The sequence below is a fragment of the Poecilia reticulata genome, linkage group LG15 (genome assembly GCF_000633615.1).
Source record: "Poecilia reticulata strain Guanapo linkage group LG15, Guppy_female_1.0+MT, whole genome shotgun sequence".
In the NCBI taxonomy this organism is placed as follows: domain Eukaryota; kingdom Metazoa; phylum Chordata; class Actinopteri; order Cyprinodontiformes; family Poeciliidae; genus Poecilia; species Poecilia reticulata.
This window is the reverse complement of record NC_024345.1, coordinates 28,503,555-28,530,120: the sequence shown is the minus strand read 5'-3', so window position 1 is coordinate 28,530,120 and position 26,566 is coordinate 28,503,555. Positions and strand designations below refer to the sequence as shown.

At 38.7% G+C, this 26,566-nt stretch overlaps 3 protein-coding genes across 8 annotated transcripts in view; 1 reads left to right on the top strand and 2 right to left on the bottom strand.

Annotated features, from left to right (window-relative positions):
* Positions 1 to 4,809, bottom strand: part of LOC103477334 (mucin-4) — a 38,007-nt gene extending 33,198 nt beyond the window's left edge. Inside the window, exon 1 of the mRNA XM_017309106.1 lies at positions 3,865 to 4,809. The gene's annotated coding sequence lies outside the window, so the exon portion shown is untranslated. The remainder of the gene's footprint in view (positions 1 to 3,864) is intronic.
* Positions 4,810 to 5,568: 759 nt separating this feature from the next.
* epcam (epithelial cell adhesion molecule) lies at positions 5,569 to 8,054 on the top strand. Its single transcript, XM_008430393.2, has 9 exons — positions 5,569 to 5,916; positions 6,245 to 6,355; positions 6,450 to 6,714; positions 6,801 to 6,866; positions 6,948 to 7,011; positions 7,122 to 7,220; positions 7,295 to 7,492; positions 7,579 to 7,623; positions 7,718 to 8,054. Exons 1-9 carry the CDS (start codon positions 5,853 to 5,855, stop codon positions 7,733 to 7,735), a joined length of 930 nt encoding a protein of 309 aa, XP_008428615.1. The 5' UTR covers positions 5,569 to 5,852; the 3' UTR covers positions 7,736 to 8,054.
* Positions 8,055 to 10,935: 2,881 nt separating this feature from the next.
* plekhh2 (pleckstrin homology domain containing, family H (with MyTH4 domain) member 2) overlaps positions 10,936 to 26,566 on the bottom strand; it is a 32,743-nt gene continuing 17,112 nt past the window's right edge. For 4 of the 6 annotated variants that reach the window (XM_008430390.2, XM_017309107.1, XM_008430392.2 and 1 more), the window contains 19 exons: positions 26,038 to 26,174; positions 25,773 to 25,886; positions 24,250 to 24,336; positions 24,010 to 24,168; positions 23,544 to 23,624; positions 23,111 to 23,290; positions 22,898 to 23,006; positions 21,940 to 22,061; positions 21,243 to 21,422; positions 20,425 to 20,522; positions 18,749 to 18,926; positions 17,414 to 17,569; positions 16,908 to 17,005; positions 16,677 to 16,818; positions 15,606 to 15,739; positions 15,385 to 15,514; positions 14,704 to 14,790; positions 14,416 to 14,553; positions 12,959 to 13,373 (listed from right to left, as the gene is read on the bottom strand). In XM_008430390.2, the coding sequence (XP_008428612.1) occupies positions 13,188 to 13,373; positions 14,416 to 14,553; positions 14,704 to 14,790; positions 15,385 to 15,514; positions 15,606 to 15,739; positions 16,677 to 16,818; positions 16,908 to 17,005; positions 17,414 to 17,569; positions 18,749 to 18,926; positions 20,425 to 20,522; positions 21,243 to 21,422; positions 21,940 to 22,061; positions 22,898 to 23,006; positions 23,111 to 23,290; positions 23,544 to 23,624; positions 24,010 to 24,168; positions 24,250 to 24,336; positions 25,773 to 25,886; positions 26,038 to 26,174 (2,516 nt within the window). In that variant the 3' untranslated portion in view covers positions 12,959 to 13,187. Of the gene's footprint in view, positions 13,374 to 14,415; positions 14,554 to 14,703; positions 14,791 to 15,384; positions 15,515 to 15,605; positions 15,740 to 16,676; positions 16,819 to 16,907; positions 17,006 to 17,413; positions 17,570 to 18,748; positions 18,927 to 20,424; positions 20,523 to 21,242; positions 21,423 to 21,939; positions 22,062 to 22,897; positions 23,007 to 23,110; positions 23,291 to 23,543; positions 23,625 to 24,009; positions 24,169 to 24,249; positions 24,337 to 25,772; positions 25,887 to 26,037; positions 26,175 to 26,566 lie in introns of all 6 variants that reach the window. The other 2 variants (XM_008430388.2, XM_008430389.2) reach the window with 2 other exon arrangements.

The following is a 26,566-nucleotide window of genomic DNA, read 5'->3' as shown; positions in this document are numbered from 1 at the left end:
CGCAGACACATTATATCACACTGGAAACTTTTTAAAAGTCTTTTGTTAGTATTCAATGCTTTATAATTCCTTGAGATTTAAGGAGGCAGTGACACAAAGGCTAATATCTGAATTTTCAGGAAAGACGAGAGAGGAAGCCATCTGAGTAATGAAGATAGATGTAGGTCGATCTCAGAGTCAGGAAACATTTTTCACTTGTCTGAACTTGCGTACCATCTGCCGTTGAACAGAGGAATACTTTCAGCAGAACTGGAATGGGGTCAAACTGGAGTTGGTTTTGTGAACAGGATGTTAAGAGCGGAGAAAAGTCTCTCCACAGTTCACCAGTAGAGAACTCTAGTATTAGCTTCACCTACATGCCTTCTGGTTGTTTGAAAGGCATGGAAAGAGATTTTTAGGACCTCTCTTTTTAAAAATTTCTCCTTTTTTTTCCAACATTTTTCTAGTTTTTGTCTTGTTTCCTTTTTCCATCACAGCTTCTTTCATTCTGTATTTTTTCCCACTTTTTTCTTTTTCCTGTCACATCATTACTTTTTCTTTCATTTCTGTCCCATTTATTTCCACTTTCCTCTTTCACAACATCATAATCTGTGAAATACAACAATGCATTTTTTTAAAATGATGGCCTCTACCAGAAGACTAAACTCAAACGCTTCACAAAACACAAAATCAATCTGTTTTCATGGACGTTTCAGTCCTCAGATCTAAATTATCAAAACAGAAATAGTGTCTCATTCCTTGGCGTTTTGGTTATAATATTGTGAATCAAGCCCTCAGGGACTAGAGATTAGAGACTAGAGATTGAACCCAACACCACCAAACTCCTACAAACATTTGCCAAGAAACACTGAACTATCTTTGGACCTAAAAAGTACCGATCTAGAGTGAGCACACAGCTTTAGTTACTACAGCTAGAAACCAGAGATCAGGCCTGAAATCCGGGTGTGGTGACGGACTCAGACATGAACCTTCAGAGTCACATAGAAGACCTCAAAGTTGTTGAGGTCTTCTATCACCTCAACAACTTTTCAAGGATTAAAGTAATGTCTCCGCAAAATCTAGAAAAACCCATCTGTGCTTTTATCTTTAGTTGAACTGATTACTGCAACATTCACATTAAAAAAATTATCCTCCAGCTGCAGCTGATCCAGAACGCTGCTGCTGGCGTTCTGACTAAAACGAGGAAGATGGAGCTCATCACCCAGACCTACAGAGAATAGACTTTAAAATACTGCTGTTAGTTACAAATCACTGAACGGCTTAACCCCAAATGCATTAAAGACCTGCTGTTGTCATAGCAACCTTCCAGACCTCTCAGGTCTTCTGGTTCTGCTTTGAACCAGAACCAGAACCAAGCACAGAGAACCAGCATTCAGCTTCTACACACCACAAATCTGGAACAAACTGCAAAGCAGCGGAAACACCGAGTTCCTTTAAATCTAGACTAAACCAAACCTGTTTAGAGTTACTGATTAGTAACAACTCCAAACTTGATGATTTTGATGATGGTATTTGATTAAATGTAATGTTTGTTTTACAGTTGTTTACTGTTATGTAAAGCACTTTGATCTTCCTGCTGAAACCTTATTAATTTTTGTCTTTATTCCAATTTTATGGTGATGATTTTGATGAAGACATTTGAGACGATGTAAAGTTTCCTTCTTGTTTGTTGTTTCATGTTTTCGTCATGTAACACACCTTAACGTGCTTCACAAATAAAACTTTTTCCAGCCGTGTTTCTGAGAATTGGCGACGTGCCCCACGCCGTCCCAGACAAACTGGATCTGCTGGAGGCTGACAGCGTATCACACGCAGCGTGGGAACAATGTGTGGGAGCAATGTTCTTCATTACAACCATTTGGTAAAAGTAAAAATTTAACGCTATTTTGAAAACTTGAACCGTTCACTCCCAACCACATGTGACTTTAGGAGAAAATCCATGCTGTCACCAGGTTTAATATGCATCATGCTCAATGCCTTCTGGGAGAAACGAGAACAGACCAAGCAGGTTTTAGGGTTACTGGAAACTATCGACTGTTAGGGAACATTATACAAACACAATACTTTGTTCAGTTGGTCAAATAATCAACCTGTAGCATTATGACTCATGTTGCTACCTCGATTAACTTAACATGCTTCTTACTGGTTACTCTGGAAAAATACAAAATCTTACCAAGTTTTTTGGTCTAGTGTCTATCTTAGTAAACTTGAAACAGATAAAACTTACTTAAAAGTAACTTTTTAGTCTAATATTGGAGGTTATTTTAAGTAACTAATTCCTTAATATTGATGAAGAAGTTCTTGCTCCATTGGAAGATAAATTAACTCATAACAAGACATTTTTTCCATGTTATAAATTAATTTATCAGCCAATAGTAGTACTTTTTCATAAATATTAAGAAATTGTTGATTTAAAACAAGCCTCTAGATCAGGGGTGTCAAACTCTAGTCCTGAAGGGCCGCTGTCCTGCAGTTTTTAGATGTGCCACAGGTACAAAATACCTGAATCAAATGGCTTAATTACCTCCTTTTTGTGTAGGTAAGTTCTCCAGAGCCTTGCTAATGACCTAATTATTCTATTCAGGTGTGGTGCAGCAGAGGCACATCTAAAAGTTGCAGGACACCGGCCCTCCAGGACTGGAGTTTGACACCCCTGCTCTAGATCTTGCTGGAAAGTTACTTTTAAGTAAATTTTGTCTTATTTGCACTAGAAACTAGACCAAAAATAAGGCGTTGTGTTTTTGCAGTGTCTAGATTACAGCTGAGATTATCAAATCCCAGGAAAAGTTGCCATCTGACCCGATTGAGGCTTATGTGACAAAAGATCAAGAGAATTTTACGTAGAATTTGTAATTATGAACATAAATGTATGTTGCAGGACTGAATACTGTTGACACAACAGCCTTTGGGCTCATTAGGTCATGTATTTGTGATGTGACAGCTTCCTGTAGGAGAGTCCCAGCAACAGCCTCGAGAGGTACACTGTAAAACATTTGAAGGTGGGTTAACTTGAAAATAAAAGTCCATCTGCTGCCTTGAAAATGGAATTTAAGTTAATAAGAACACTGTTTTGGTTTTAACTCAGAAATTGAAGTTTAAGACGTTGATTTAACAACAAGAGACAAGTTGCCTAAACGTTGTTTTTTTACTTAATTAATCTTGAATTATGAGTTTTAACTTGATGCTGCAATTTAAACCAAACAATTATTTCACAATATGCGAGAAAAGAAAATACCCTCACCGAGTTAAAGAGCCACATTTCTGTATTATCTTCACTCACATTATTAAGTTAAAATAACTATTTTACTTTAGAGTCATTTAAATTCCTGTTTTAAATCACATGAACAAAATATCTGATCTGATAATGAATCTTATTAAACATCAGAATTAATTCAACTCAGAAACATTTAGTGTGAACAGGACATGAAAACAAACATTTGGATGTTACGCACTTCCATCTCAGGATACAAAAACATGCCGCTAAGCATTCTGGGAAATAGTTCCCACTCCTGTCTTTTTCTTCTTTCGAGTTTTTTAAGTGCTAACCTAAAAACTCTTGGAGGTAAGTTTATCTTTCACAAACTCACATTTAGGTTCAGTTGGTCAAATCTAAAACTCGCTGAATTTATTTGACTTAAAGAGTAGAAGATAAACGCAGCTCAAATGTTTTACAGTGTAGATGTATGGGCGACTCCAGGAAATGACAACCAGACTTTGTTCCTCCTATATGCTCTCCAGGAAGCTTCTTATTTAAATTTGTGCTTTGGTTGCTTCATACCAGCAAAGCTCAAAGTGTTTTTTCTAATCAAATATTTTCCCTCCACCGAATTAAAGACAAAAACTCATGAGTCAGCTCCAAGATACCTGGCTCAAAACTCCTGAGAATGTTCCTTCACCTGGATCGAGACCCGAGGCTGTGACTCAACCGTCTCTGCTGTCAGAACGTGACTCGCAGCAGCTGTGGTTTTTTTTCCAGCCTCCAGTTTCTGCTATGATAAATGCCTGCCTGGACAGATGATGATGTTATCGCGTCCCAGAGACTGAAACGATAACAGATAAACAAACAGGACGCAGGTTTTAGTTCAATCAGAAAGAAGATTTGGGTTCGCTGCAAGCTGTTTATCACATTATATCAAAAAATAGGATTAAGTCGCATTAGAAAACTGAATAATAGCTGAGGAAATAAACATAATGTTGCAGTCTTTCCTCCAAAACAAAAATGTATAACAAACATAACTCTGTTTATTGTACAGCTGACATTCAGTTTTATTGGTTTAGCTCAATAAGCCAAATATTGTGACATAATGAGCTTCAGTAGTTACATCAGAACATTTCTCACATTTTATTCCATCACAACCACATATTTAATTTTTTTATTAGGATTTTATGTGATGGATCATTACAAAGTGGTACAGTTGTGAAATATAAGGAATCTAATTTTTTTGTATCTATTATTAGTCATTTATTCCACACCTGGCATTTAAGCAGAATTAGTAACTTTTACATAAACAACTTTCTGGGAGAAAATTCACTCATAGGAGTATTTCCATTTCACTGTACCTTTTACTTTTTCTTGAGTAACATTTTTATAAAGTATCGCTACTCCTATTTTAGTCAAATTTCTGCATACTCTACTACGCACTGTGAGAAGCTTTAGTGGATGAAGAACTAAAAATGCCCGAGCTGCAGACGCGCCTTCAGTCTGACTTCAAGTGAAGCTTCTTGTTTGTGCACAAGCTTTGATGTAAATTTAGGAAGACATTTCCTAAAGTGCTTCAAACCATAAAAACATAATATTATGAAACCTAAATAAACATTACATTTTGTCAAACGTCATAATCAAAGATCATCAAGCAAATACACATTAAATATGTTAATCAGTGTTCCAGTTAAAGGCAACTCTAAACAGGAGGGTTTTTAAAATCTTAAATGAATTTGGTTTAGACCGTTTTCTGAAGGTTTGTTCCAGATAACAAAGATTAAACTCATAGCCTAAAATGTAACAGTACAGTATTTAATAGTATTCACATTATCAATAAACAATATCCTAGCTCTGTGGTAAAATTAATTTTACCACAGTGGGCCTGCTGAAAGTCAGTGGGCTCTAAATGGCTCCTTAGTTCACTTATGCCTTGAGCCGGCTCTGCTGGAGGTCTTAAAAATAAAGAATAATTTCTATTTACATTTTATGTGAGAAAGAAACTTGCGTGGGTGGGGCACCAAAACTGGTGGATAGCCCTTTGGCTCACATTATTCACATAATGTGAAAACGTCTTTTGATGCCATTTTAAAATTAACTTACTTGTTTTGATATAAACATATTTTACAAACTGTTTCTAAAATACATAAAGACAAAACTAAGACCGAAAGAAAACAAGGAATGTTTACCAGCCGAAAGCAGAAAATATGTCAACAGAGACAGAAACACCGAAACAGACAACAAATATGGTCACACCGGAACCAGGTGAGCGTCACCGTTCCGTCCACTCCCTCCTCCCACCTCCATCACCGCTTATGCTAATTAGTGACGTAAAGCGCCGCTTCTCATATAAATCTACTCCGTCGCGAGTGTTTTTGTCAGTTGAGGGCGACAACAAGCTCCACGGATTACAATCAGTGGGAATTTTGCTCGTTACCACACCTGAGCCGTGCTCGTGACTTTGCTCTTTTGTGCGTGCGCGCTCCCGGTGAAGTTTCTCTCCAAACAGGTTCGCCCGGTAGACACACCTGCGTCAGGAGGAAAAAGGAAGTATTGTTGAGCGCCTTCTTCATTCTTTGTGTGACCTCTGCGGACGACGGACGCTTTTTATTTTTAAAGAAGAAGAAAGTTTACTCTTTTGGAAACAATCACTATGAAGGGTTTCATCCTTCTGGCGCTGGCTGTCTTTGCAGCTTTGCAAACCGTGGACTCTGCCTGTAAGTACCGTCAACTGATTAGATTTAGTAACCGTCTATTTTTTTTTTTATTAATATTGTTTAATTTTACATTTGAAGTTATTATGTTTTTTTAATGTATGGAAAGTATTGGAAACGTTCAGATTGGTAAAGGTGGGGGATGGGCGCTCCACCTCACTCTGGGGACTTTGTCAGTTTGCGGAAACCAACGCCCAGGTGTTGAACAAACCTGCCAGTGTACCTGTTGGTCCTTCCGACTAGTTAATTTCCATATAGCAGGGGTACAATAAGTGCAGGTTGTGGTGTTCACCTTTGATTAAATACAAATTTGTTTTGTTTCTTTGCTCAGGTGGTTCATGTAAAACAATGAAATGGGTCGACTGTCAGGGTGCTGCACCCCCATGTACATGTCAACTCCCCCTTGATGAGAATACCCCACAACCCATCGACTGTGAAAAATGTGAGTAAACTACACATGCTGTGACACATGGGTGCTGCATGTGTTTGGTCGTGTTCTCATGTTATGTTTTTTTTTTTTCATCATCCACCTTTAGTGGTCTCAAAATGCTTTTTGATGAAAGCTGAGATGTTCAGGAGAAGAATGGGCAACGACGTCCGTCTTAACATCGGTGGAAAGCCACATGAAGACGCCATTGTAGACAACGACGGTATCTACGACCCAGAATGCGAGACTAATGGTAAATTCAAGGCCAAGCAGTGCAACAAAACAGAGGAGTGCTGGTGCGTCAACAGCGCCGGTGTTCGCAGATCCGACAAGGGCGATAAGAACATAAACTGCTCCAAGCTGGTGGAGACCTTGTGAGTAAAACTCCTGCTGTTCTGGCTCCAGGTGAATGTTAGAAAGTGACGTTTTTAAGTTTTAATTTTTTATTTTTTTTTCTCAGCATGGTTCGTCTTGAGCTGAAGCACAAAGAAGTTAACAGCAAGGTGGATGAAGCTGCTCTGAAAACGTATGTTTATACAACGCTTCCACTCTTATTCAGACACTGTTTATGACTAAACTTCCTAATGAAAACCTCTCCATCCTATAGGTCGGCAAAAAACCTCCTTCAAACCCGTTACCAGTTCGACAGCAATCTGGTTAAAGAAGTTCAGGTGAGAACTTCTAGCCAATGACTGGAGCCGTTTGCTTTGGCACATTAAAACAAGATGTAATAATGAAAACTGATCCTCATAATAAAATCTTTTGGTCTTTTTACTTTTAGTATGACCCTGACGGTCGCTACATTGTGATAGATATAGAGAAGCCGAAAGGAGAACGTGCCACTGACATTGGCACCATGGCCTACTACATGGAGAAAGATGTAAGTTTCTGAAAGTCTCTGATACAGTTGAGTTATTCTGAATTTATCCTCACCGACTTTCTCTTCTCTTACAGCTGAAGGTCTCCCCTCTGTTCCTGGACCAGGCCAAGGTCCAGCTCAGCGGGGGCAGCCAGAACCTGGAGATGGATAAGATTTTGGTGTACTACGTAGATGAGGAGCGTCCAACTATCACCATGCAGCACCTGACCGGTGGAATCATTGCCGTCATCGTGGTCGTGGTGCTGGTTGTGGTCTTCGGCCTTGTGGCCCTGGTGAGTGCGCACTTCAAGGTGAAAACGCCTAAATCTCCTGCATAAATGTTCATGGATCTCTAATCAATCTTTCTCTCCCGGTGTAGTTCTTGGTTAATCGGAAACGGCAGCAGCGCTACAGCAAGACTCAGGTAAAAGCAGCTTCCTGTACACTGTCGCTGTAAAACTATTTGCTCATGGGTTTTGTTGCGTAACCTGCCTTTTTTTTTTCTCCTAAAAATCCAGCAAAGGGAGCAAATGTAAAGCAGCAGGAAGTCTATGGAGAGTCATCCTGAGAGGAAGAGTGCCATTTTGTTTTTAGTCCTTTTTTGAGAATCTAAGACTTGTTTCCWGMWYTTTTTTTTTTTTTTTTTTTTTTTYTYTCTTATGGTTGCCCCTTTATTTATAACATGTGGAAACTCTTGGCACAACATGTATCTGATCATGACTTTTTATTTTTTTGAAGATGTGGTTGATGTAATGCCTTTTAATGTTAGAATCTGTTCAAAAGCTGGAAATTTCTTATCATAGACTGTACAGTTTCTTATGCTGTTTGACTTTTTAATAAAACTTTTAAAATGTATTCTTGAGTTGGAAGTTTTTTGTTAAGTTACAATGTAAAATTAATTTTAAGTGACGATTTCTTCATTGTAACATAAACCACTTTGATCTCAAATAATTTGCCTGACATGTTTACTTGCAGTTTCAGTGGAAGATTTTCAGCTGACGTGAGGGTCACCTGGGTGTGGCGCCTCTGGAAGCTTTGTTTTCCATTTATAATGTCTCTTGACTTCGAAAGCTGCTGCATTTAAAGTTTTCTAAATCAGTCGTGACCTAAAGCGTTGTCATATAATTTACTAAAATATACTTGCACACACTGTAGGTTTACTTTTCCACAGAAAACCCTTTTCTGGGAATTCCTTGTCTTATCAACAGAACTGCTTTCTTTGCATGCTGAACCAGTCAGTCTGGTTGCTTAAATTAACACACCAGGCGTTCATTTAAGACGGCTTTGGAAAATTCAAGCTCTAGAATCGTGAAACAAAATGGTTCTGAGGTGGCAGGAGCAAAATTTTCCAAAGAAGCTAAATTAAAACTTCCCAACAAAAGAATGTAAACAAAAACTGGTCGGAGTGTCGTTTACTGATGCCTCCTGCCTCACCCAGTTTGTTCCCTTCTGCCTGCCTTTCGTCTCTATAGCAACTAGGCCACAAAAACAGGTTTCGTAACTTGTTCGGGCAGGTCGGAGTGTCTTATGTCTCCCCTCCCCCCAGGTCTGTTACAGGAATGAGGGCGGGCCCATCGCTGTCGGCACCGTCTTGCAGGTATCGGCATGATTCCCTCTGCACCAATGAGGAGGAGGAGGCAGGAAAATGACTGAATGTTCTAGTTTCAGTCGCTTTACGTAGATTTCCATAGGCTTTGTGACTCACATTTATGTAAACCAGTTACACGTTTATCCCTTTGTCCACAACTCTAAAAAAAAAAAATGTCTACTGTCTCACACTCTCTTAGAAGAAAACACAAGTTTAAGGTATAAAAGTACATTGTCATTTAGTCACTTTGTAAGATTTTTCACATTTTAGTTTTTAAAATACCAGAATTTGCACTTAACTTTCTAGTTTTGTCAGTCTGACATCAGAATTAAGGTGCTGTGATCCAACAGTCATTACTTGAGCAATCTCTAACATTTCCTTTCTTACACTTGAGTAATTTCTTTGTCAGACACTTTTTACTTAAGTAAAATAAAAAAGTGCCACTTTTACCCAAGAAATTTTGAGTGAATTAATATTTAATTTGAAGGCTATCTGATACTTCGGGACAAAAATAAAAAGTTGAGCATTGTTGAAGGCAATTTGATGCCTTGAAATTGGTCTTTGTCTGATTAGAGTGTAACCCAAGTTGGGGCTGGATAATAAATCAATAATATATACTGTGATAGACACATGATTAATATCAATAGAAAATATATCTGATAGGATATTAAATTTATACAATATTCACTGAACTTTGATCCAGAACCACATAGCATTCTGGGAAATGTGGGAAGAGAGAAGGTTTTTGCTATTCAACTTCTCACTGCAAGCTAAGCACGGCTGGTAGTTGTTACCTAGCAACAACAACCTGTTGCTGCTAGGTAACAGCAACAGGTTGTTGCTGTTACCTAGCAACAACCTGTGGCGTAACCAGCCGGTGCAGCAACAGTTTAAGGTTTTGACACCGTGACTCATAACTGCCTAAAAATAAACTACAACGGTGTGAAGTGAAACCTGTGGATAAAACACGAAAAGTTTGTATTTCGGATATTTTAAAAAATATTAGAAATGTGTATTTGAATTTTTGACATTTTCGTGTAAATGGACTGAATTTATATAGCGCTTTTCCAATCATTTCCACTCAAAGCGCTGTACAGGACAGTCACATTCATCCATTCATACTCACTTTTATCCACCAATACACAAATCGGTAGGTAACTTGGAGTTGGTAACCATTGCTAATCCACCTCATTTGCTTTTGCCGCTCCTCTTTACATCTCTATCTGACCATATGCTTAGAAAGCCGACCAGAGAGACATTGAAGTAGGGTATATGATTATTGTCCATTATTATCAATGGGAGAAATGGTTTGAATTTGAAGATTCCTTCAACTTGTAAAAAATAAGATCAAAATACCTTGTTGCCATGGTTACTCATAACTATCCAAAAGTCAAAAAGTATGAGAAATCCTTCTGGCCGCATCCAAAACCGGAGGGAATAACGGACCAAGAAAGCTATGTCTCAGTTAAAATACTTAAAAATAAATTTCTACAAAAATTGCTCTGTTTATTTACATCTCTTCGCTGACAATAAAATGTTATATTCCTATAATGTGCATAAACAGTTACATCTTCAATGTACTTTGATTTCATCCAATCTGATAAGCTCTAATTGATGGTACATGTTGACAAAATAAAGAACATGTTTGGAGTATTGATAATCTTTCCATATAAAACTGAAACTGGTTCCACACTCAATGCCCAAATTATGAATAATATCAATCATATTTGCCACATCGCAAATTGATATTTCATGGATTAGTGGTTTGGTTCTTACAAATAAATCAGCATCTTTTCCCTATGCAGAAGAACTATGAATTCAGGTTAAACTGAACTTGTGGTATTAAAACTGTTTACAGTGGCAAACAGCCCTACGTTTGGTATTCTGCTTTAAAGAACATGTATTTCATCAAGAATAATCCATTCCTTACAGATTACAATACAGAACCGGTCTAAGGTATAGCCCAGACACCACTACTGCAATAATCTCTCTTTGAAAAAACTCATTTGAGCTTTACGTTTCATTCTCTGTGAAACCTAAAGACAATAAGACTTGCCCATACAAGACTCTGCCACACAGTCTTTGACACAAGTGAGTCAACCGATTCCAGTTATTCTCTTTCTCAGAATGGCCTGAAGGCAGTAAGGGATTAAAGTTTACCGCTTTCCTGGCTGTTCAGTAACTAGGAGCACAAAACAAAACCTACTCTACACTTTAGAAAACAACCGCATCCTGCTGTCTGCATTTTATTTCCTGCTTTCATTTGGTTTCACTTCTTGTTGAGGGACTGCACCCTATAGCTCAAATGAAAACCCTTAGTGCTTAGCCCTTAGTAAAACAAATTTTTTGCACTAAAATTACTAATTAGATTAGTATATTTGGTGTCATATTTTTAACCAAAGAAAACACATTTTTCTGGTTGACATTTTTCAAAATGGCTGCCTATGTTGTAATGCAAATAATATGTCTTCCATAAAATTGGCAATAGTTATTACCAGAAGTGAGCACTGATAACCAAAAAGTTATCTCCACTAATGGCTAATTCACTAAACAAGAATGCTAAACAACTAAACGCATAAAAAATTAGCAGAAGCTAAAGCAAAACCGCTCAATTTTAGCTATCCTAATGCTAAACTGCTACACATGTAAAAAAAAAAAATTAAGCTAATGCTACATCACTAAAAAAAATTTAAATTGCATGAGCTAACTACAAATCGCTAAAGACATTAAAGATTGCAAAAGCTAACGCTAACCATTAAGACAACTGCTTCTGAGTCCATTTCACACATTTTTATCTCCTACCAGTGGTGTGAGACTCACAAACAATAAGGTCCTTTCAGTATTGGTATCTGATTTAGCTACATATTATTACTTTACATTTGTATGAAGAGCATTATCATATGTTGCACACTTTATAATACATCGGTATGGTTTTTAGGCTTTCTTTAACAACTGTTAACAGCCGTTACATCGCTGAATTCCTGTTGGGCTGCTTCGTGTAAATAAATATTTACAACCTGGCTTAAAAAAACAAACTATTAATAAGTATTGTTCAAATAAATTATTCTACCTTAGTTCACTTCTTCATGTACACTAATTATAGCTGCACTATTCTGTACATCCCAACATCAACTGTGAAGGTTCAATCATAAGCTGCTAGCTAGTTTACTGAAACAAATAACATGTAAACATTACACACTCAGCGACTTGTACAATACTTATATATTACTATAATTGAATTAATAATTTATATGTACCTGTTCCTGTTAGCAGATAGATATGAGCAACTCCCCGCTAATCACCAGCCGTTAGAGCGCTGAATTTCCGTTGGAGCGTTCAGTATTCGATACGCCCTCTAATGGCGAACTGTTGCAACTACATGACTACTGCCACGCTTACAGCTTGATGAATAATTTCTACAGTAAAACAGAACAATCTTCAACTTAATTAAATGAATGAAGGAATTCTGTCACACACTGTCAAAAACAAATTATGTCACATAAAGTTCATTCAAGTAATGAAAATCGGTACCATTTTATGACAATAATAATTGGTTTGTAAGGCTAAAAAATGGTGGCCATCTTGAAAATTGGCCAAATTGAAGTGGGTGAAGAGAAATATGAAAAATATACAATTAAGCATTAGCACCCACATGTTTAAGCTTGCATGCACACTTGAAAGATTTTAACAGTAATATGCTGCACTAAGAACTGTTTTAGTGGTTCTGAAGTTGAGCTGTTGGGTGGTTTGAACTTCCTCCTTCTGCTCTTTGGTCCATCCGTAAAACCTAATTTTCAACTCTAATTACCGATAATCAATTGCTCTCGGTTGTAAAAACAATACCTTTTAGCAACGGTAATACTCAAAAGTTGCCGTCATGAGCACCGGGATTTTTTTAATTCTTGCAAAGTGTTGGTGTATTAACGTAAGTATTTTCTCATGTTTACTTCTAAAAAGCATGTGAGAACAGCTCTCTGGATAAAAAATATGATAAAAATATTTATTGATTAGTAGATATGAGTTTCTTTAATGCTTAGATTTAACTCTAGCTGCAATTGTTGCATCTTTTTGCTTAGTTGGATTCTAAACAAATAATAATAATAAAACAGCAAAAACAGACTTTAAATAAAATTTCACGGAAGAAAATAAACCAAACTCACAGAGACTTATGAGCGATTTAGGAACAATGTTAATAATAAATAGCATTACCTTCCTCATCACAAGCAAACAAGTACTTAGAATAGATGCTAAAACCTCTGCTAGCCAATAGAGGTCTGGTTTCCACTTTTTAATACTAAATATACCAAACAGATCACTTTTTCAGCATGAACTGAAGAGACATTCTGTCTGCAGAAATAACGGAGTCGGAGCTTGTTTTTCTAGCTGAAGCTCGGCGTGCGTCAGAGCAGCGTGGGGGCCTTGCTCGGGCGTCCAAGCGCCGGCGGGGATTTGCTCCTCAGCTCTTTGCTCTTGAGGCTGACGGGCTGGGCCACCATCAGAGCCGGGGCGGACAGGTGGTGGGCGGCGGCCTTCTGCTGATGAGCGCTGTTGATGTAACTGGAGATGAGGAGGGTGATTTCCCTGATCTGTCCCACGAAGCCAAACAGACACAAACAAAGAGGGGTAAATGGCCTGTTAGCATCTCACTTTATCTGATTGCCATTTTTGCTTCACTTCACTTAGATGCAACTTTTAAGATGACATTTCCAAGCAAATGTTTTACATGCATTCACTATGGCCATGACTTTAAACCCATTTTCACTGGTATACTTGGTTCGATTGGGGACCAAAGTTGCAACATTTACTATATTTTCAGCTGCTGTGATTCACTTTCACATTGCACGGTGAAAAAAACAAACTCTTTGAGAAACCAGTTCCCCTCCTCGCCTGTGGTGGAGCTGCACCAAGAACCACTGAAGAAAATGATACAAAAACCTTTGAAGAAGACATGAATAAAACTTTCTTCTTCACAAAATGTGAACAAAAAAAATGGAGTAGTGTCAGATCTTACGGGTTGTAGAATTTCTCTTTAGTCTTTGGTAAAGTATCATTGTATAACTACACAAATTTGAAAAGCAGAAATGGAGACTCCTGCGCAACCAACAAGAATCCAGCAAGTGGTTTATGGACAGTAGGTCAACAACAAAATATACAGAGGTAGAACCAGCCAACCAAACGTTCCGGAGATCTGCTTGGGTTGCTAGGTAACAGGGCTGGGATCAGCTGGGGTTGCTAGGTAACGGTGCAGTGCTCTTGGACTGTGACATTGGGAGTTCTTTGAAACAGCTCATTTTCCAGACACCAAAATATGTCTGGGTGTTTTTTCAAGTACTTAGGTTGTTTTTATAAGCAGTTAAGTCCCAAATGGAAGTAAAAAAATGTGCAAAATGTGAATTTTGCACATGTAGTGGAAACAGTCTTCTTTACGGCCACTCTTGGAGATTACAGCCAATCAGCACCAAGGAAAATTAATAGCACTCCAGGATTGGCTGCTTTGCTAACGCCAAATAGCATTGTGCCAAGGTATTTCAGCTTTACGAGCTCCATTTTCTTTCAAATATTTTAGAGAAAATCAGGTGATATTCAAATTCTCATGTGGTAAAATCATCCCAATACATTATTGCTCACTTTGGAGGCGTCCATCGCAAACAGATGCTTCTCGGTAGGTTTGTCCTTGCCGATGTTTTGGCCCACCACCAGCATGAAGTCCTCCTTGCAGCCTCCAAACGTCATCAGGTTCTTGTAGGGATGGGTCACCAGCAGTTTCTGACACACAGGTTAAACCGTTACCGACACTGAGCGGACTTCAGAGCACATAAAGCTTTTATGTTTTTAACGACAGGACAATGGAGGCAAAGAACAGGCCGTAAAGCAAAGTGTTTATGACTGCATGTCTGTTCCAGAAGAGCAGCTTACGATCGAGTTGTGCTCCAGAACGCTGATCCCGTCTTCATGCACCGCCAGCCAAACACTCTGACCCGACTCAGGGGAGGGAGTGGTAGTCTGAAAATGGAAATATTTACAAATGTCTGATCTTTTGATTATTTTTATGACTGACTGATTAATAATTGGATAACAAAAGTTTTTTTTTTTTTTTTTTACAGAATTTGAACCAGGTGAATCTAAAAATGCCACTTGAAGAGTTTAGGGTTAAACATATTGAAGGTTTTTCATCTTAAATGTGAAATTTATTTTTTTGTACAGTTTTGGCTTAATTACTGCTCTGAATATGTTGTTCTTTCAGCAAACGGACATTTTTAGTCTGTATACTCCAGTTAATGATTAATCGTTTGATAAATTAGTTGACGATTATTTAAATAATTGAGTAATCATGATTGATCTGATTAATCACAATTGATTTGATTAATCGTTTCAGACCTATAATGCACAGCACTCTGTTTGGAGTCAAACCAACCATGGCGTGTCAGCACAAACACCTCATACCAACTGTCAACCACAGTGGAGGAGGGGTGATGATGCGGGCTCGTTTTTCAGGCTCTGGATCTGGATTGGCTTCCATTCTAGATCCAAATGTGAAGCTCAATCTTGGCCCAAACTTGGCGAAGCTGCATTTGCCTCTCAGGCAGCTTCGCTCACCTCCGCCTGGAACAGCTTGGCACCAAAAAACGGCCATTTCCTGGCGACAGTCAGGTAGATCCGGACACACTCGGATGAACCGCGCCCCTTGAGGGAGGCCCAGCGGGCGGACAGACGCTGCGCCAGTTGTCTGAAAACGGCACAAATGTCATCATAAGGCCTTAAAATCAGACTTGAGAGCGTAAACAGGGACGAAAAGCAAACTGTTTTTGTGTTTTTACCTCTGCTGCTCCTCTGATGAGGTTCTGCGGTAATGTTTAGGGTAGAATCGGTCCAACACTTGTTTTAAGGTCTGACTGGATTTACTTTGAGCCGATCCAGCAAACAAGGACCGTTCAAAATCTCCAAACTCAACCTGAGAACGAGATCAAACACAGCAGGTTTTTACACTTTCAAACCCGCATTGGCCAGATAAAGAGTTTTTTAAAAAAAAGAAGAAATATTTGTCTTTAACAAAATACATTTTTGTAAAATTTTTAGCATAAATTACAAAATGTAATTTTTTTGGACTTTAGGTTAAAAACTTGTAGAAAGTCACAACCTGCTGCAGCTAATTATCATTTTATTATTCTATTGATTATTCTGACAATTAATTGATTAATTGGATAAAAATAGGAAATATTTTTCATTTTACCATTTAAACTTATTTTATACTATATTAGAATACTTTAACATATGTAAATAAACCATTTAACTCCTTTTCACAATAAAAAATAATTATTGCATGAAATTATACAGAGCAGCACTATATAGAGGATTTGCTTTTTGGTTCTCTAAAAGAACCAGTGACTTTTATTCAAAAGAAATCTTGCTGCACCCAAATCTGCTTATAATTAATTTAATAGATTTGACAAAATGCAGCAAGTATTTTCAAAGTAAAACTGACCTAAATCCTGATTTAATTACTCAAATTGATTAAATTATGTCCTATTTTTTCTATCTGATATCTAGAAAATTTGTAAAATCATTTTTAATTGCAGAACCCAATTTTAAGTTTTGGATCTACAATAATTTACTTATCCTTTTTCAACAACATATCTAAATACATTTCTGTTTAACTGAAGTATTGCATGCTGAGTTTATTGCTGAGTTGGTAAAAAATAAAAACTTTTTGGCCATAGAGTCCTTTTGACTCGATGTTTTTGGCCCATTTGGTAAAAAGTTTGGACACCCCTGCATAGGAAATAAATGTTTTTGTCAAATGTTTTTTTGGTACAGTGATGCTTCATGAGATATGCTGGAGTTCTGAGTTTAAAATCGACCAGAGAGAGAGAGAGAGATTTTTACCGGACCTGGGCGAGCAGCGCTGCCATTTCCAGAGCCAGTTCCTTGTTGACGGGAAAGTGTCCGGCGACGATGGCTTCATTAGTCTGGTAAGCCAGCAGCAGCCGCTCCCTCTCCGACTCGCCTCTCATCTGGTGACAGAAGTACAGCCTGGCGACGGACAAAGCAGAAAGATTACAAAATTACTAATAATTATTCTACATCACAGCAAAGAAGAACTGAGGAATAAAAGAAAGCACCGGTTCTTGTAGGTAAGGCGGACGGTTCTGGTGTTTTCAGACTTCCCAGAGTGCTGCTCTTTAGACGCCTGCTCCCATTTGGACAGAACGTCACAAATCTGCCAACAAAAATCCCATCCAGCCCAGTGTCAGCATGTTAAATCAGTCAATCTAATTTATTTTAATAGCTTTTTCAGCAGCAAAGCAGTTCAAGGTGCTTTACTTCATAAAAACACAAAGTCAGAAAAAGCATCACACAGTCAACAATTGAGAAAAACAGTAACAAACATTACATTTTGATGAGTGTCATCGTTAAAATTACACATCAAAAATGTTGGCCAGTGTTTCATTTATTTTGGTTCAAAAGCATGTCTAAGCAGATGCGATTTTAGTTTTGATGCAAAGGATCTCAGTGTTTCCGCAGTTTTGCAGTTTTCTGGAAGTTTGAAACAACAACAGCAGATCTTTAATGTATTGTGGTGCAAAGCCGGGGGAAGCCAGACTCGTCCTGCGATTGAAAGACGCACCTTGATGCCTCCTGACAGGCAGTGCTCCAGTTCTCGTCCGGTGGGGTCGTCTGTGTACAGGCTGAAGCCGGAAAGTCCGGTTTTCCTCATCCCCGTGTCCTGATTGAGGCGACTCTGGAACTCGTCCACAGTTGTGGACGCATCAAAGCTCACCACCTAAACAGACGGAGCAGAAGAAAGATGGACGACAAGACCGATTATGAAAAAGAGGTTTGGAAAACGCAGAGAGATGCTGGTTCCTTAACTTTGGGAACAGTTCCCGTCTCAGAAAGGAACTTATGAACTGAGCTTTTCTCATCATGGCCCTGTGACGTCACCGCCTTCACGCATGTCTTTGTTTTGCCCTTTGCTTTGTCTGAATGTTGCCATTTGCCCTAATGTGTCCTTTCCTCTTTTTATTTTATGTTTTATGTTTTTAGAATCTGTAGAGTTCTCACTAGTTAGACCAAAATCAGATTAATTTTAGATTATTATACAGAGAGACTCCTATTATTGCAACCCAGAAAAGGATTTAGAACAAAGTTAGGATCCAGGAAAAATTATTCCGAACAGGAACATTTAGTTTTTATTGTTACTTAGAAACTGTGGAGTACTTACTCGTTACTTTTACACATTTAGAGCACACTTAGAAAGTCCAGAGAATATTTATACTCATTCAGCAACAGGGATTAGAACTGGGAATCCATTAAAACTACCTGAGCAATTACTTTTTAGACTCCTATTCTTCCAAACCAGAAAATGAATTAGACCAGATGATACTTTTTTTTTTGTTTTTAAGATTTTTTTGGCTCTAGAGGCCTTTATTTTATAGTTAATTAACAGGAAAGTGGGTAATGATGGAAGGGGGAAGACATGCAGCAAAGGTCACCAAGGCTGGGAATCAAACCTGTGACAAGGCCTCCATATGTGGGTTGTGCTTAAACCCTGCACCACCACAGCACAACCCAGACCAGATGATACTTATACTTACCAACCCTGGTTATGAGTATCTAGTTCATTTACTTTGGATCAACATTATTAGGTTTTTCTTCTTTTGCTCTTTGCTTTGGTTTATTTTGTTTGTATTTCCTTGTAGTTTCTGTAAAGCGCTTTATATCGACTTGTTGCTGAAAATGAGCTACATAAATAAAATTACATACTATAAATCACGCTGTATGTAAGTTTCACTTTAACCGTCATTATGAAACATACCAGAAGGTCAATGGAGCGTAAAGTGGGATAAACATATTCATATCTAGTGATATAAACACAACCAAGTGAAACCTTGATTTGCTCCGGTTGTTGCTGGCCGAGTCTTTGGGCCCAGAAAGTGAAGCAGCACTCTGGCGCTCTTACCTGGTAGGTGTTGTTGAGGAAGTGGACGGGGACGCTGAAAGGCAGAGAGTGGTGATACGGATTCCTCAGCAGGATGGACAGGATCTCCATTCGGGACGGCCGGGCCTGGCGCTCGCCCTTCTGCTGGGTCCGCTCCAGAGAGCGCTGGCAGTAGATGGCATACTTTCCCACCTCCGTCCTGGCAGGGCGAGAAATGCTTCTGAAGCAAAAACTCTGACCCTCTTTTTAAGAATCATAATATCCTAAAAATAACGTTGTTATATTACATAAAATGATATAAAATAGTCATAGTAATACAAGAATAAAGTTCTAATAACGTGAGATTAAATCATAATATTTTGAGAAGTCATAATATGAGAATAAAGTCATAAAATTACTAAAATAAATTTGTAATATTATGACTTTATTCTCATGATATTATGACTTTATCACTGGATTATCTCAACTTCATTCCTTTATGGGTTTATTCTTATAATTTTATTGTTTTACTATCTTAGCACGACTCTAATTCACACATTTTGTAAATTTTTTTAAATTCTTCGGTTTGAGTCGGTTGCACATTTCATTGAATATGAGTGTTATTTTTAATAACTGTGCAGTATTATTGTTTATATATTTCTATTCTATAATCTGGAGGCTTTTTTTCTTGCTGTACGTCGAACTTAGTTGATGGAAAACAAAACTAGTTTGATGGAAGAATCTTAAATAATGAAAACCTAACATTACACCTTTTGAGAGTTCTGACATTCACATTCTGGATTGCTCCATTTATTCCCCCAGTTTTTACATTTTGAATGGAAAAATGAGTCCAAAACGTTTGACATCTGAGTGAATAAGCTGAAGAATGAGAAGGGAACCATTTAAAACCTAATGATTGTTCGGTTCTGCCAGTTAATCATTAAAAGGAAGTGCAAGAAAGGGAAGCCAAGCACAGCTGACGGGAGCAGAACTTATAATGTTTGACTTCATGAGGAACTTTGCGTCAATATGCAACTTCCTCAACATTATTATACTATAGGTGAACGTTCAAAATGGATCTGTCCCAGGGCGCAATGATTACAGTCGTACAGTAAAGTAGAAAATATGCCCAGATGAATCTCATTTGTCAGATTAAAAAGTATTTTTGGAAATTAAAAACCTTCAAGCAGGTATTAAATAAACCCACATTAAATTGATCTGATGAAATATTCTAATTTTAAATGTCATATTTTCATGGAAATTCATCATATTTAACATAAATAAATACTTTGAAACATTAATCTGTGTGCAATTAATCTATACAAGGTATTTATTGATAAAGCTCCTGAAATAAATTGACTTTTTGTGGAAAGAGGCTCCAAACTGGATCTGGAAGAGATTTTAAGAATCCAAAATAAAACATGACAACCAAAAAATACAAACAAAAACACAACCAAAACCATGGAAAAAACTAATTATGATCAGAAAGCAAATTATTGAGCTAATCTTAATTCATCATTAATTGATTCTGCGCTTCTACTTTCTGTTTTTGCACCATTTTTGTTTGCAGCGTTTTTCTCTTGCATTTACGTTTTTGTGTTTTGCAGTTTGCATCTGTAAACTTCGCGTTTGAACCTGTAAATAATCATGTTGAAATGTTTTGTCTTCCGTTTGTGGTTTTCCACGCCTCCATGTCAGAGTCTGGGCGGTTTTCCCACCTGGAGTCTCCGTGTCTCTTCAGGTGAACCTGGAGCAGCCAGAGGAAAGGATGCCGCGGCAGAAACAGTCCGACACAGAGAGCCAGAAACTGCCAACCCTGCAGGGCAAAAAAACAAACACACAGGCCTTACACATTCAGCAGAGTCACACGGCCGAGTCGTAGGATTTGTTAGTGAAATGAAAACTAAGCTCTGACTGTAGGTCTGACCTAACCGGTTCTTTATGGGCACAAGGGAGATGATTCATCCTGCCTGTGAGTTTTTATTGTTCGGCTGGGTGACACTATCATACTTTGGAATCTAATCTGAAACACGCAAAAAGTTTCAACGACTTCTGCCACCTGCTGATGACTGATAGGAAGAGATTCTAGTGGTACATCCATCTTCTGAACACCCTTGTCCCTTAGTGGGGTCAGGAGGTGCTGGTGCATCTCCAGCTAATGTTCCAGGTGAGAGGCGGGGTCACCTGGACAGGTAAACAACCAAGCACACACAGAATTTAGAGAGGCCAATTAACCTAGCAGTCACATTTTTGGACTGTGGGAGGAAGCCGGAGAACCCAGAGAAAACCCGCCATCCACAGGGAGAACATGCAAACTCCATGCAGAAAGACCCCGGGCTGGGAATTGAACCCAGAACCTTCTTTCGTACCCCCTCTAGTGGTACCAAAACAACAAAATAAAATTTTCAGTGAAAAAGTTAAACTTTCTTAGTTCCAGTCGGACAGACAAAAACTGAAAAGCTTTCATTTGCTTCCTTTATTTCCCTATGCCAGATATAGTGCGCAACTGGCGCCATCTTGTGGCAAAAGCTCCAACCTGCAGAGGTCCTGCGTGGCTTTGCGGCTGCTTCATGCGAGTTTGCTTCATGAGCTGGCAGAAGAACTCGTTCTGAAGCTCCGGATGGGCCAGGCAGACCTGCAGAGCGCTCTGAGCCAGAGAGACGTGGTAGTCGATGGCTGGAGCGTCGATGGCAACGTTGATGAAAAGCTGACAGGTCTGGGAGCAAAAGGCATGTAGGAAAAAATTTTTTTTATGGTGGCGGAGTTTGAACAGAAATGCCTAAATCATTAACTTCCAAGTGTTTGTGCACAATAATTAGTTTTCTTTTTTCACTGCAAAAACACAAAATCTGAGCAACTATTTTTGGTCTAGTTTCTGCAAATATCTTAGTGCACTTGAATTAAGACTAAACTAAATTACAAGTAAGTTTTCAGACAGATATAGGAGCTTATTTTAAGTCAATAATTTCTTAATATTGATGAAAAAGCGTTGGTTTCATTGGAAGAATATTTCACTTATGACATGGGGAAAATGTCTTGTTATAAGTGAAATAATCAGCCAATGAAACTTTCATCAATATCAAGAAATAATTGGCTTAAAACAAGCTCTCATATGTTATGTTGATAAGTTACTTGAAAGCTTTGTCTTCGTTCAAGTGTTTTAAGACATTTGCACTACAAACGAGACAAAAATTGCTCAGCAGGATTTTGTGTTTTTGCAGTGTGCGGCGTACCTTGAAGAGTTTGACGGCTTCTGTCTGCAGGGCTTGTGACGGCAGAGTGGTGAGAGGAGAAGAGAGAGCCTCCTTCCTGAAACACAGCGTGGGATTTCTCCAGATCTGGGAATCTGAGGAGCCAGCAGAGAAAATTGCAATATTTATTACATTTTCAGTTGGTGGGGTTTGTACTGTGTGAAATAAATGAAAGCTTTTAAAAAACCTGTTCCCCTCCTCACCTGTGGTGGCGCTGAACCAAGAACTACAGAAGGAAATGACATAAATGCATCTGAAGAAGACAATGAGCGCAACTTCCTCCTTCCCAAAATGTCTGACCAAAGATCACTAATCATTTCTCCCACTAGCGCAAGATAATAGTGTATGTTTTGGTTGTTTTTACCCAGAATGCCCTTCACTTCCTGCTTTTGGTCCCTTGTCACATTTACACTAGCATGTGAAAATAGCTGCAAAGAGACATCTGTTTGAACATCTTTGAAAAGCATAAGTAGAGTCTCCTTCACAACCAACATGCTTGCAGCAAGTGGTTTCCGGATAGTAAGTCAACAGCAAAACACTTGTCTTTTCCAGCAGCCATTGTACAGCGAATACAGCGGTAAAACCAGTTGGCCAAATGTGCTGGAACTCAGCTTGAGTTGCTAGGTAACAGGCGGAATTCTGCTGGGGTTGCTAGGTAACAGAGCAGTGTGACTCAACTGTTGGAAGGTTTTTGAAACCGTTCATTTTCCAGACACCAAAAAACATTAACTTATAGACAAAAGACGGCTGGGTGGTTTTATTAAATGGTTGGACTGTTTTCAGAAGCAGTAGAGACCCGCATGGGAGTATAAAACCATGCAATCAGCTCCCCTTTAAGAAACAATAAAGCCCATAATTTAAACAACATTCAGGCCCATCATGAGTGGATGTTGCGACTGTTGCGTTTGCACTTGAAATCCATTTCATAAAAGTTGCTCACTGGCGTCTCCGTCCAGTTGGAAGAGTTTTCCCACCAGTTGTTCGAACTCGGTGCCTACTTTTCCCACAGTAGTACCTGCTGCCACAGACAGATGGTACAGCCATGAATCCTAAAAAAACAAAAACAAAAGAAAACCACATATTAACATCATAAGAATATAAGCTCACATATTATTCCAAACTATTTAAATTTTGAGGAGTTTCAGACGCTGACCTTTTCATGGCGCGACTCGATTAGCAAGTATGTTGGGCTCTGCTCCTGAGGGTGGACGGCGATGGTAAAGGGAGCCGCCTCTAAGCTCCGCCCACACGCTTTCAGCTCATCATCTGACTCCTTTGACCTGTCCACCTCCTCAACCCGGGCCTCCCACAACTTAATCTGACCCAGAGGGAACTGGAAGCAGGCGCAGTTTGGATTAGACCATCAGACAAACATACATTTCCACGTTTTTATGTCTTGTGTAGATACAGATACACTGTAAAAACGCAAAATGTTACCAAGTATTTTGGTCTAATTTCTAGTGCAAATATCTTAGTTCACTTGAAACTAAGGGCACCTGTTCTCCACTAGGTGCCCTGTTTTCCATTTCAGCCCCAGACCCCCAAAATGTCTGTGTACGCCACTGGTGAGTGATGGAGAAACAGACCTTGTCCTCTTGGCTGCGGAAGTAGTACAACGTCTTGCCGATCAGAGCGCACCAGACCCGCTTCGAGTAGCCGTGCTTTACCTGGAATAGAAGAGTTACGTTAAAGACCTACGTTAAAATTTAACATAAAAAACAAATAATTTGGTAAATGCACGAGTTTGTCTGCAAAATAGCATTAATATCCCATGAACTTATTCACATTTTGTTACATTACAGACACAAACTTTAAAGCGGACCCATTATGCAAAATTAGCTTTCTCCATGCTTTTGTGCTTTTTTCTTCACACGAGTCACATGATCAATAACTGGATGTTACTACTTTCAGAAACAACGAAGAAGAGGACAGGAAGTAGTTGTAGGATGATGTAATTTGATAATATAAAAAGTCAAAAGGGCTATGAAATCTTGTCCTTCGTTTGTTCGTTCCATGCAGAGTGTCGGAGTACGTGAGTAAATAGTTGCGGACCTTGATGAGAAGTCCCTTCATGATGGGACGGATGTCTGGCTGAGTGAACAGAGGACTGGCAGCTTTCAGCCTCAGGACGCTCTGCAGGACACGCAGCCACTCCTCCAGCAGGTTAGGAGAGTCCGCTTTCAGATAATACACATGCTTCCCCGTCATAATCTACAGTACAAAACACATAGAAACATTAACACAAGGGTTGGTTGAGAACTGAAGTCAAAGCCTTTTATTTAAACTCAATACCTGAAGGACTTGCTTGCCGTCTCCACGGGTGATGCTGCTGCTCGCGTTCACTTCGATCTGGCCCTGAGGCTTCCTGATCACGTCGCTCTGATGGAGAAAGAGTCAACGTTAGAGATTTTAGATCATTATAACAACAATAACATGTTTTTGAAACTGAATTTCTGGTTACGTTTTCCTAACTAGATTATAGATGGATGGTTTAATAGGACACATTAGGTTAAATAAAAGCCACACAAATCATTTTCTGATGGGAAGCAGTTTAAAAGGATAAAGCCAGAGTATATTTAAGTTTGATTTCTAGAAGGGATACGTTGTATTTATTTGTAAAAAAAAATCATAAAAGGAAAAAAAATATATCTCCAATGGGATTTTGCCAATATAAGTCAAAGTCAGTTTTCTTTGAATCTCCATCTCAGTCATATATTACAGTAGAAACACTAGTCAAAATCACCAATAGTCAAACATGTTGATGCCTTTTATGGCTTTTACACAATCAGAGTTTGAATTTCATAATATTTCTACATTTTAACCACGGACTGTTCAGCTTTGGGTAATAACATCAAAATACTCCAAACCTCTTTAGTTTAAACTCCCTTCATCCCAACACTTTTCATCTCATCTACACTTTATACAGCAGAATGTGGAGATTTGTGTTGCCTTTCAGCCAGTAGGTTTCACACTGATATAAAGGCTTAAGGGTTTCGATCACGTGACCTCAGAGTTCAAAGTTCACACCAACCTTCCCATTATAATTCTCCTCTGAAACATCCACTCAAAACTGGAAGTGAAGGGTCACTTTAACTCGTCACATCTGCTAAATAAAACAATGTAGACGCATAAAAATGTCTCTGTCTGCTACACAGAAGGCTGTGCCGCTTAAGATTCAAGATTTTTTCCACTATTACTTATAGTTGTCACACGTTTACTGTAAGTCTTAAATTCTTGCTTGTCTGTTGAAGTTCCAGCTTCCAGTTGCTATGGTGATTCCCGCCAAAAGCAGGAATCACCATAGCAACCAGTGCAGAAGCCTTTCTAGGCCTCTGCTTGCTAAAACTCAAATTGGCTTTCAACCATAAACTAATAGAACATAATAGAGAGAAAATTCACTGAAAGGCTCCAAAAAAATGTATATAAAACTGGATTTACCTTAGACTTTCAAAATAAAGCTCAGAGGTCTGCTTCAGAATAAATAAATACAAGTTTAACCCTGTCCTAACCACAATTATTACACAATTACACGCTTCCAAACGGGCTTAGGAGATCGAAGTTGATGTACAGCAAACTAGTCAAAATACTTGAGACCCCTTTAAAAGTGATTAAAAATGCCTAATAAGCACAAATAGGAGAAAGCTTTGCTGCTTTTAAACATTTCTGCTTCAGTTGTTTTTGTTTGATATTCATCCTGTTAGCATGCTCTCTTGTTTTCTCATCTCGACTAGAAAATAAAGAAACTAAAGGGAATTTCTTAGTTAAACTAGTCGCTCCATAAACATCTATCAAAGGAAGATATGTTTCCAACATACTGGTGACTTGTAGTAGAGCAGCTCTCCATCTTTGAGGACGAACCAGCGTCTCTTCCAGGTTTTCTTCCACGTTTTAACCATTTTCAGCAGATAGCCTGACTTCTCCATTGGCTCCTGAAACACACAACAGTTTTAACAACTACATTCTGCAAAAATACATCTAAAAAAATCTTACTGAACTTCAAGAATTCAGCGTTAGATTGTGCAGTAAATATTTCCTCCATTGAATACAGTTTAAGGCTATGTACTGAAAAGTGCGGCTCACACTCTTGCCGTTGTTGCTGGCTGAGCTGCAGGTCTTGGGGAGTTTCTGTTCGGGTTCGGAGAACTCCGTGTCCGTGGAATAGGCATCGGGAGGGATGGCATAGTCACTCTCTGACGTCATAGACGCCACGGACACGGCTGCAGCACATTTAGAAGAATTACAAGCGAGGGAACGATGAACAAACGGAAAACAAAGAATTTAATTTTTAATGTTTAAGATCATGTTTTAAACTGAAGCAAGTTCTGAGTCTGCAAATACCTCACGGGTAATAGATTAGTGGTCAAAACTTTAAATATGGAATTTGCAAAAACCAAGAATGAATTGATAAAACTACAGAAAGACTGGCGACATGTCCAGGATGACCCCACCTCTCGCCCGGAACGAGATGGTGTTAGGCACCCCACTAGGGACAAGGGTGTTAGAAAATGGATGGTTGGATGGATGGATGGATGGATGGATGGATGGATGGATGGATGGATGGATGGATGGATGGATGGATGGATGGATGGATGGATGGATGGATGGATGG

What these genes read in the sequence shown, in the direction of transcription:
- epcam (XM_008430393.2), top strand. Translation starts at nt 5,853, where the DNA reads ATGAAGGGTTTCATCCTTCTGGCGCTGGCTGTCTTTGCAGCTTTGCAA. An exon ending in GCAAACCGTGGACTCTGCCT is followed by an intron (nt 5,917 to 6,244) that starts GTAAGTACCGTC and finishes TTCTTTGCTCAG; the next exon opens with GTGGTTCATGTAAAACAATG. An exon ending in GATGAAGCTGCTCTGAAAAC is followed by an intron (nt 6,867 to 6,947) that starts GTATGTTTATAC and finishes TCCATCCTATAG; the next exon opens with GTCGGCAAAAAACCTCCTTC.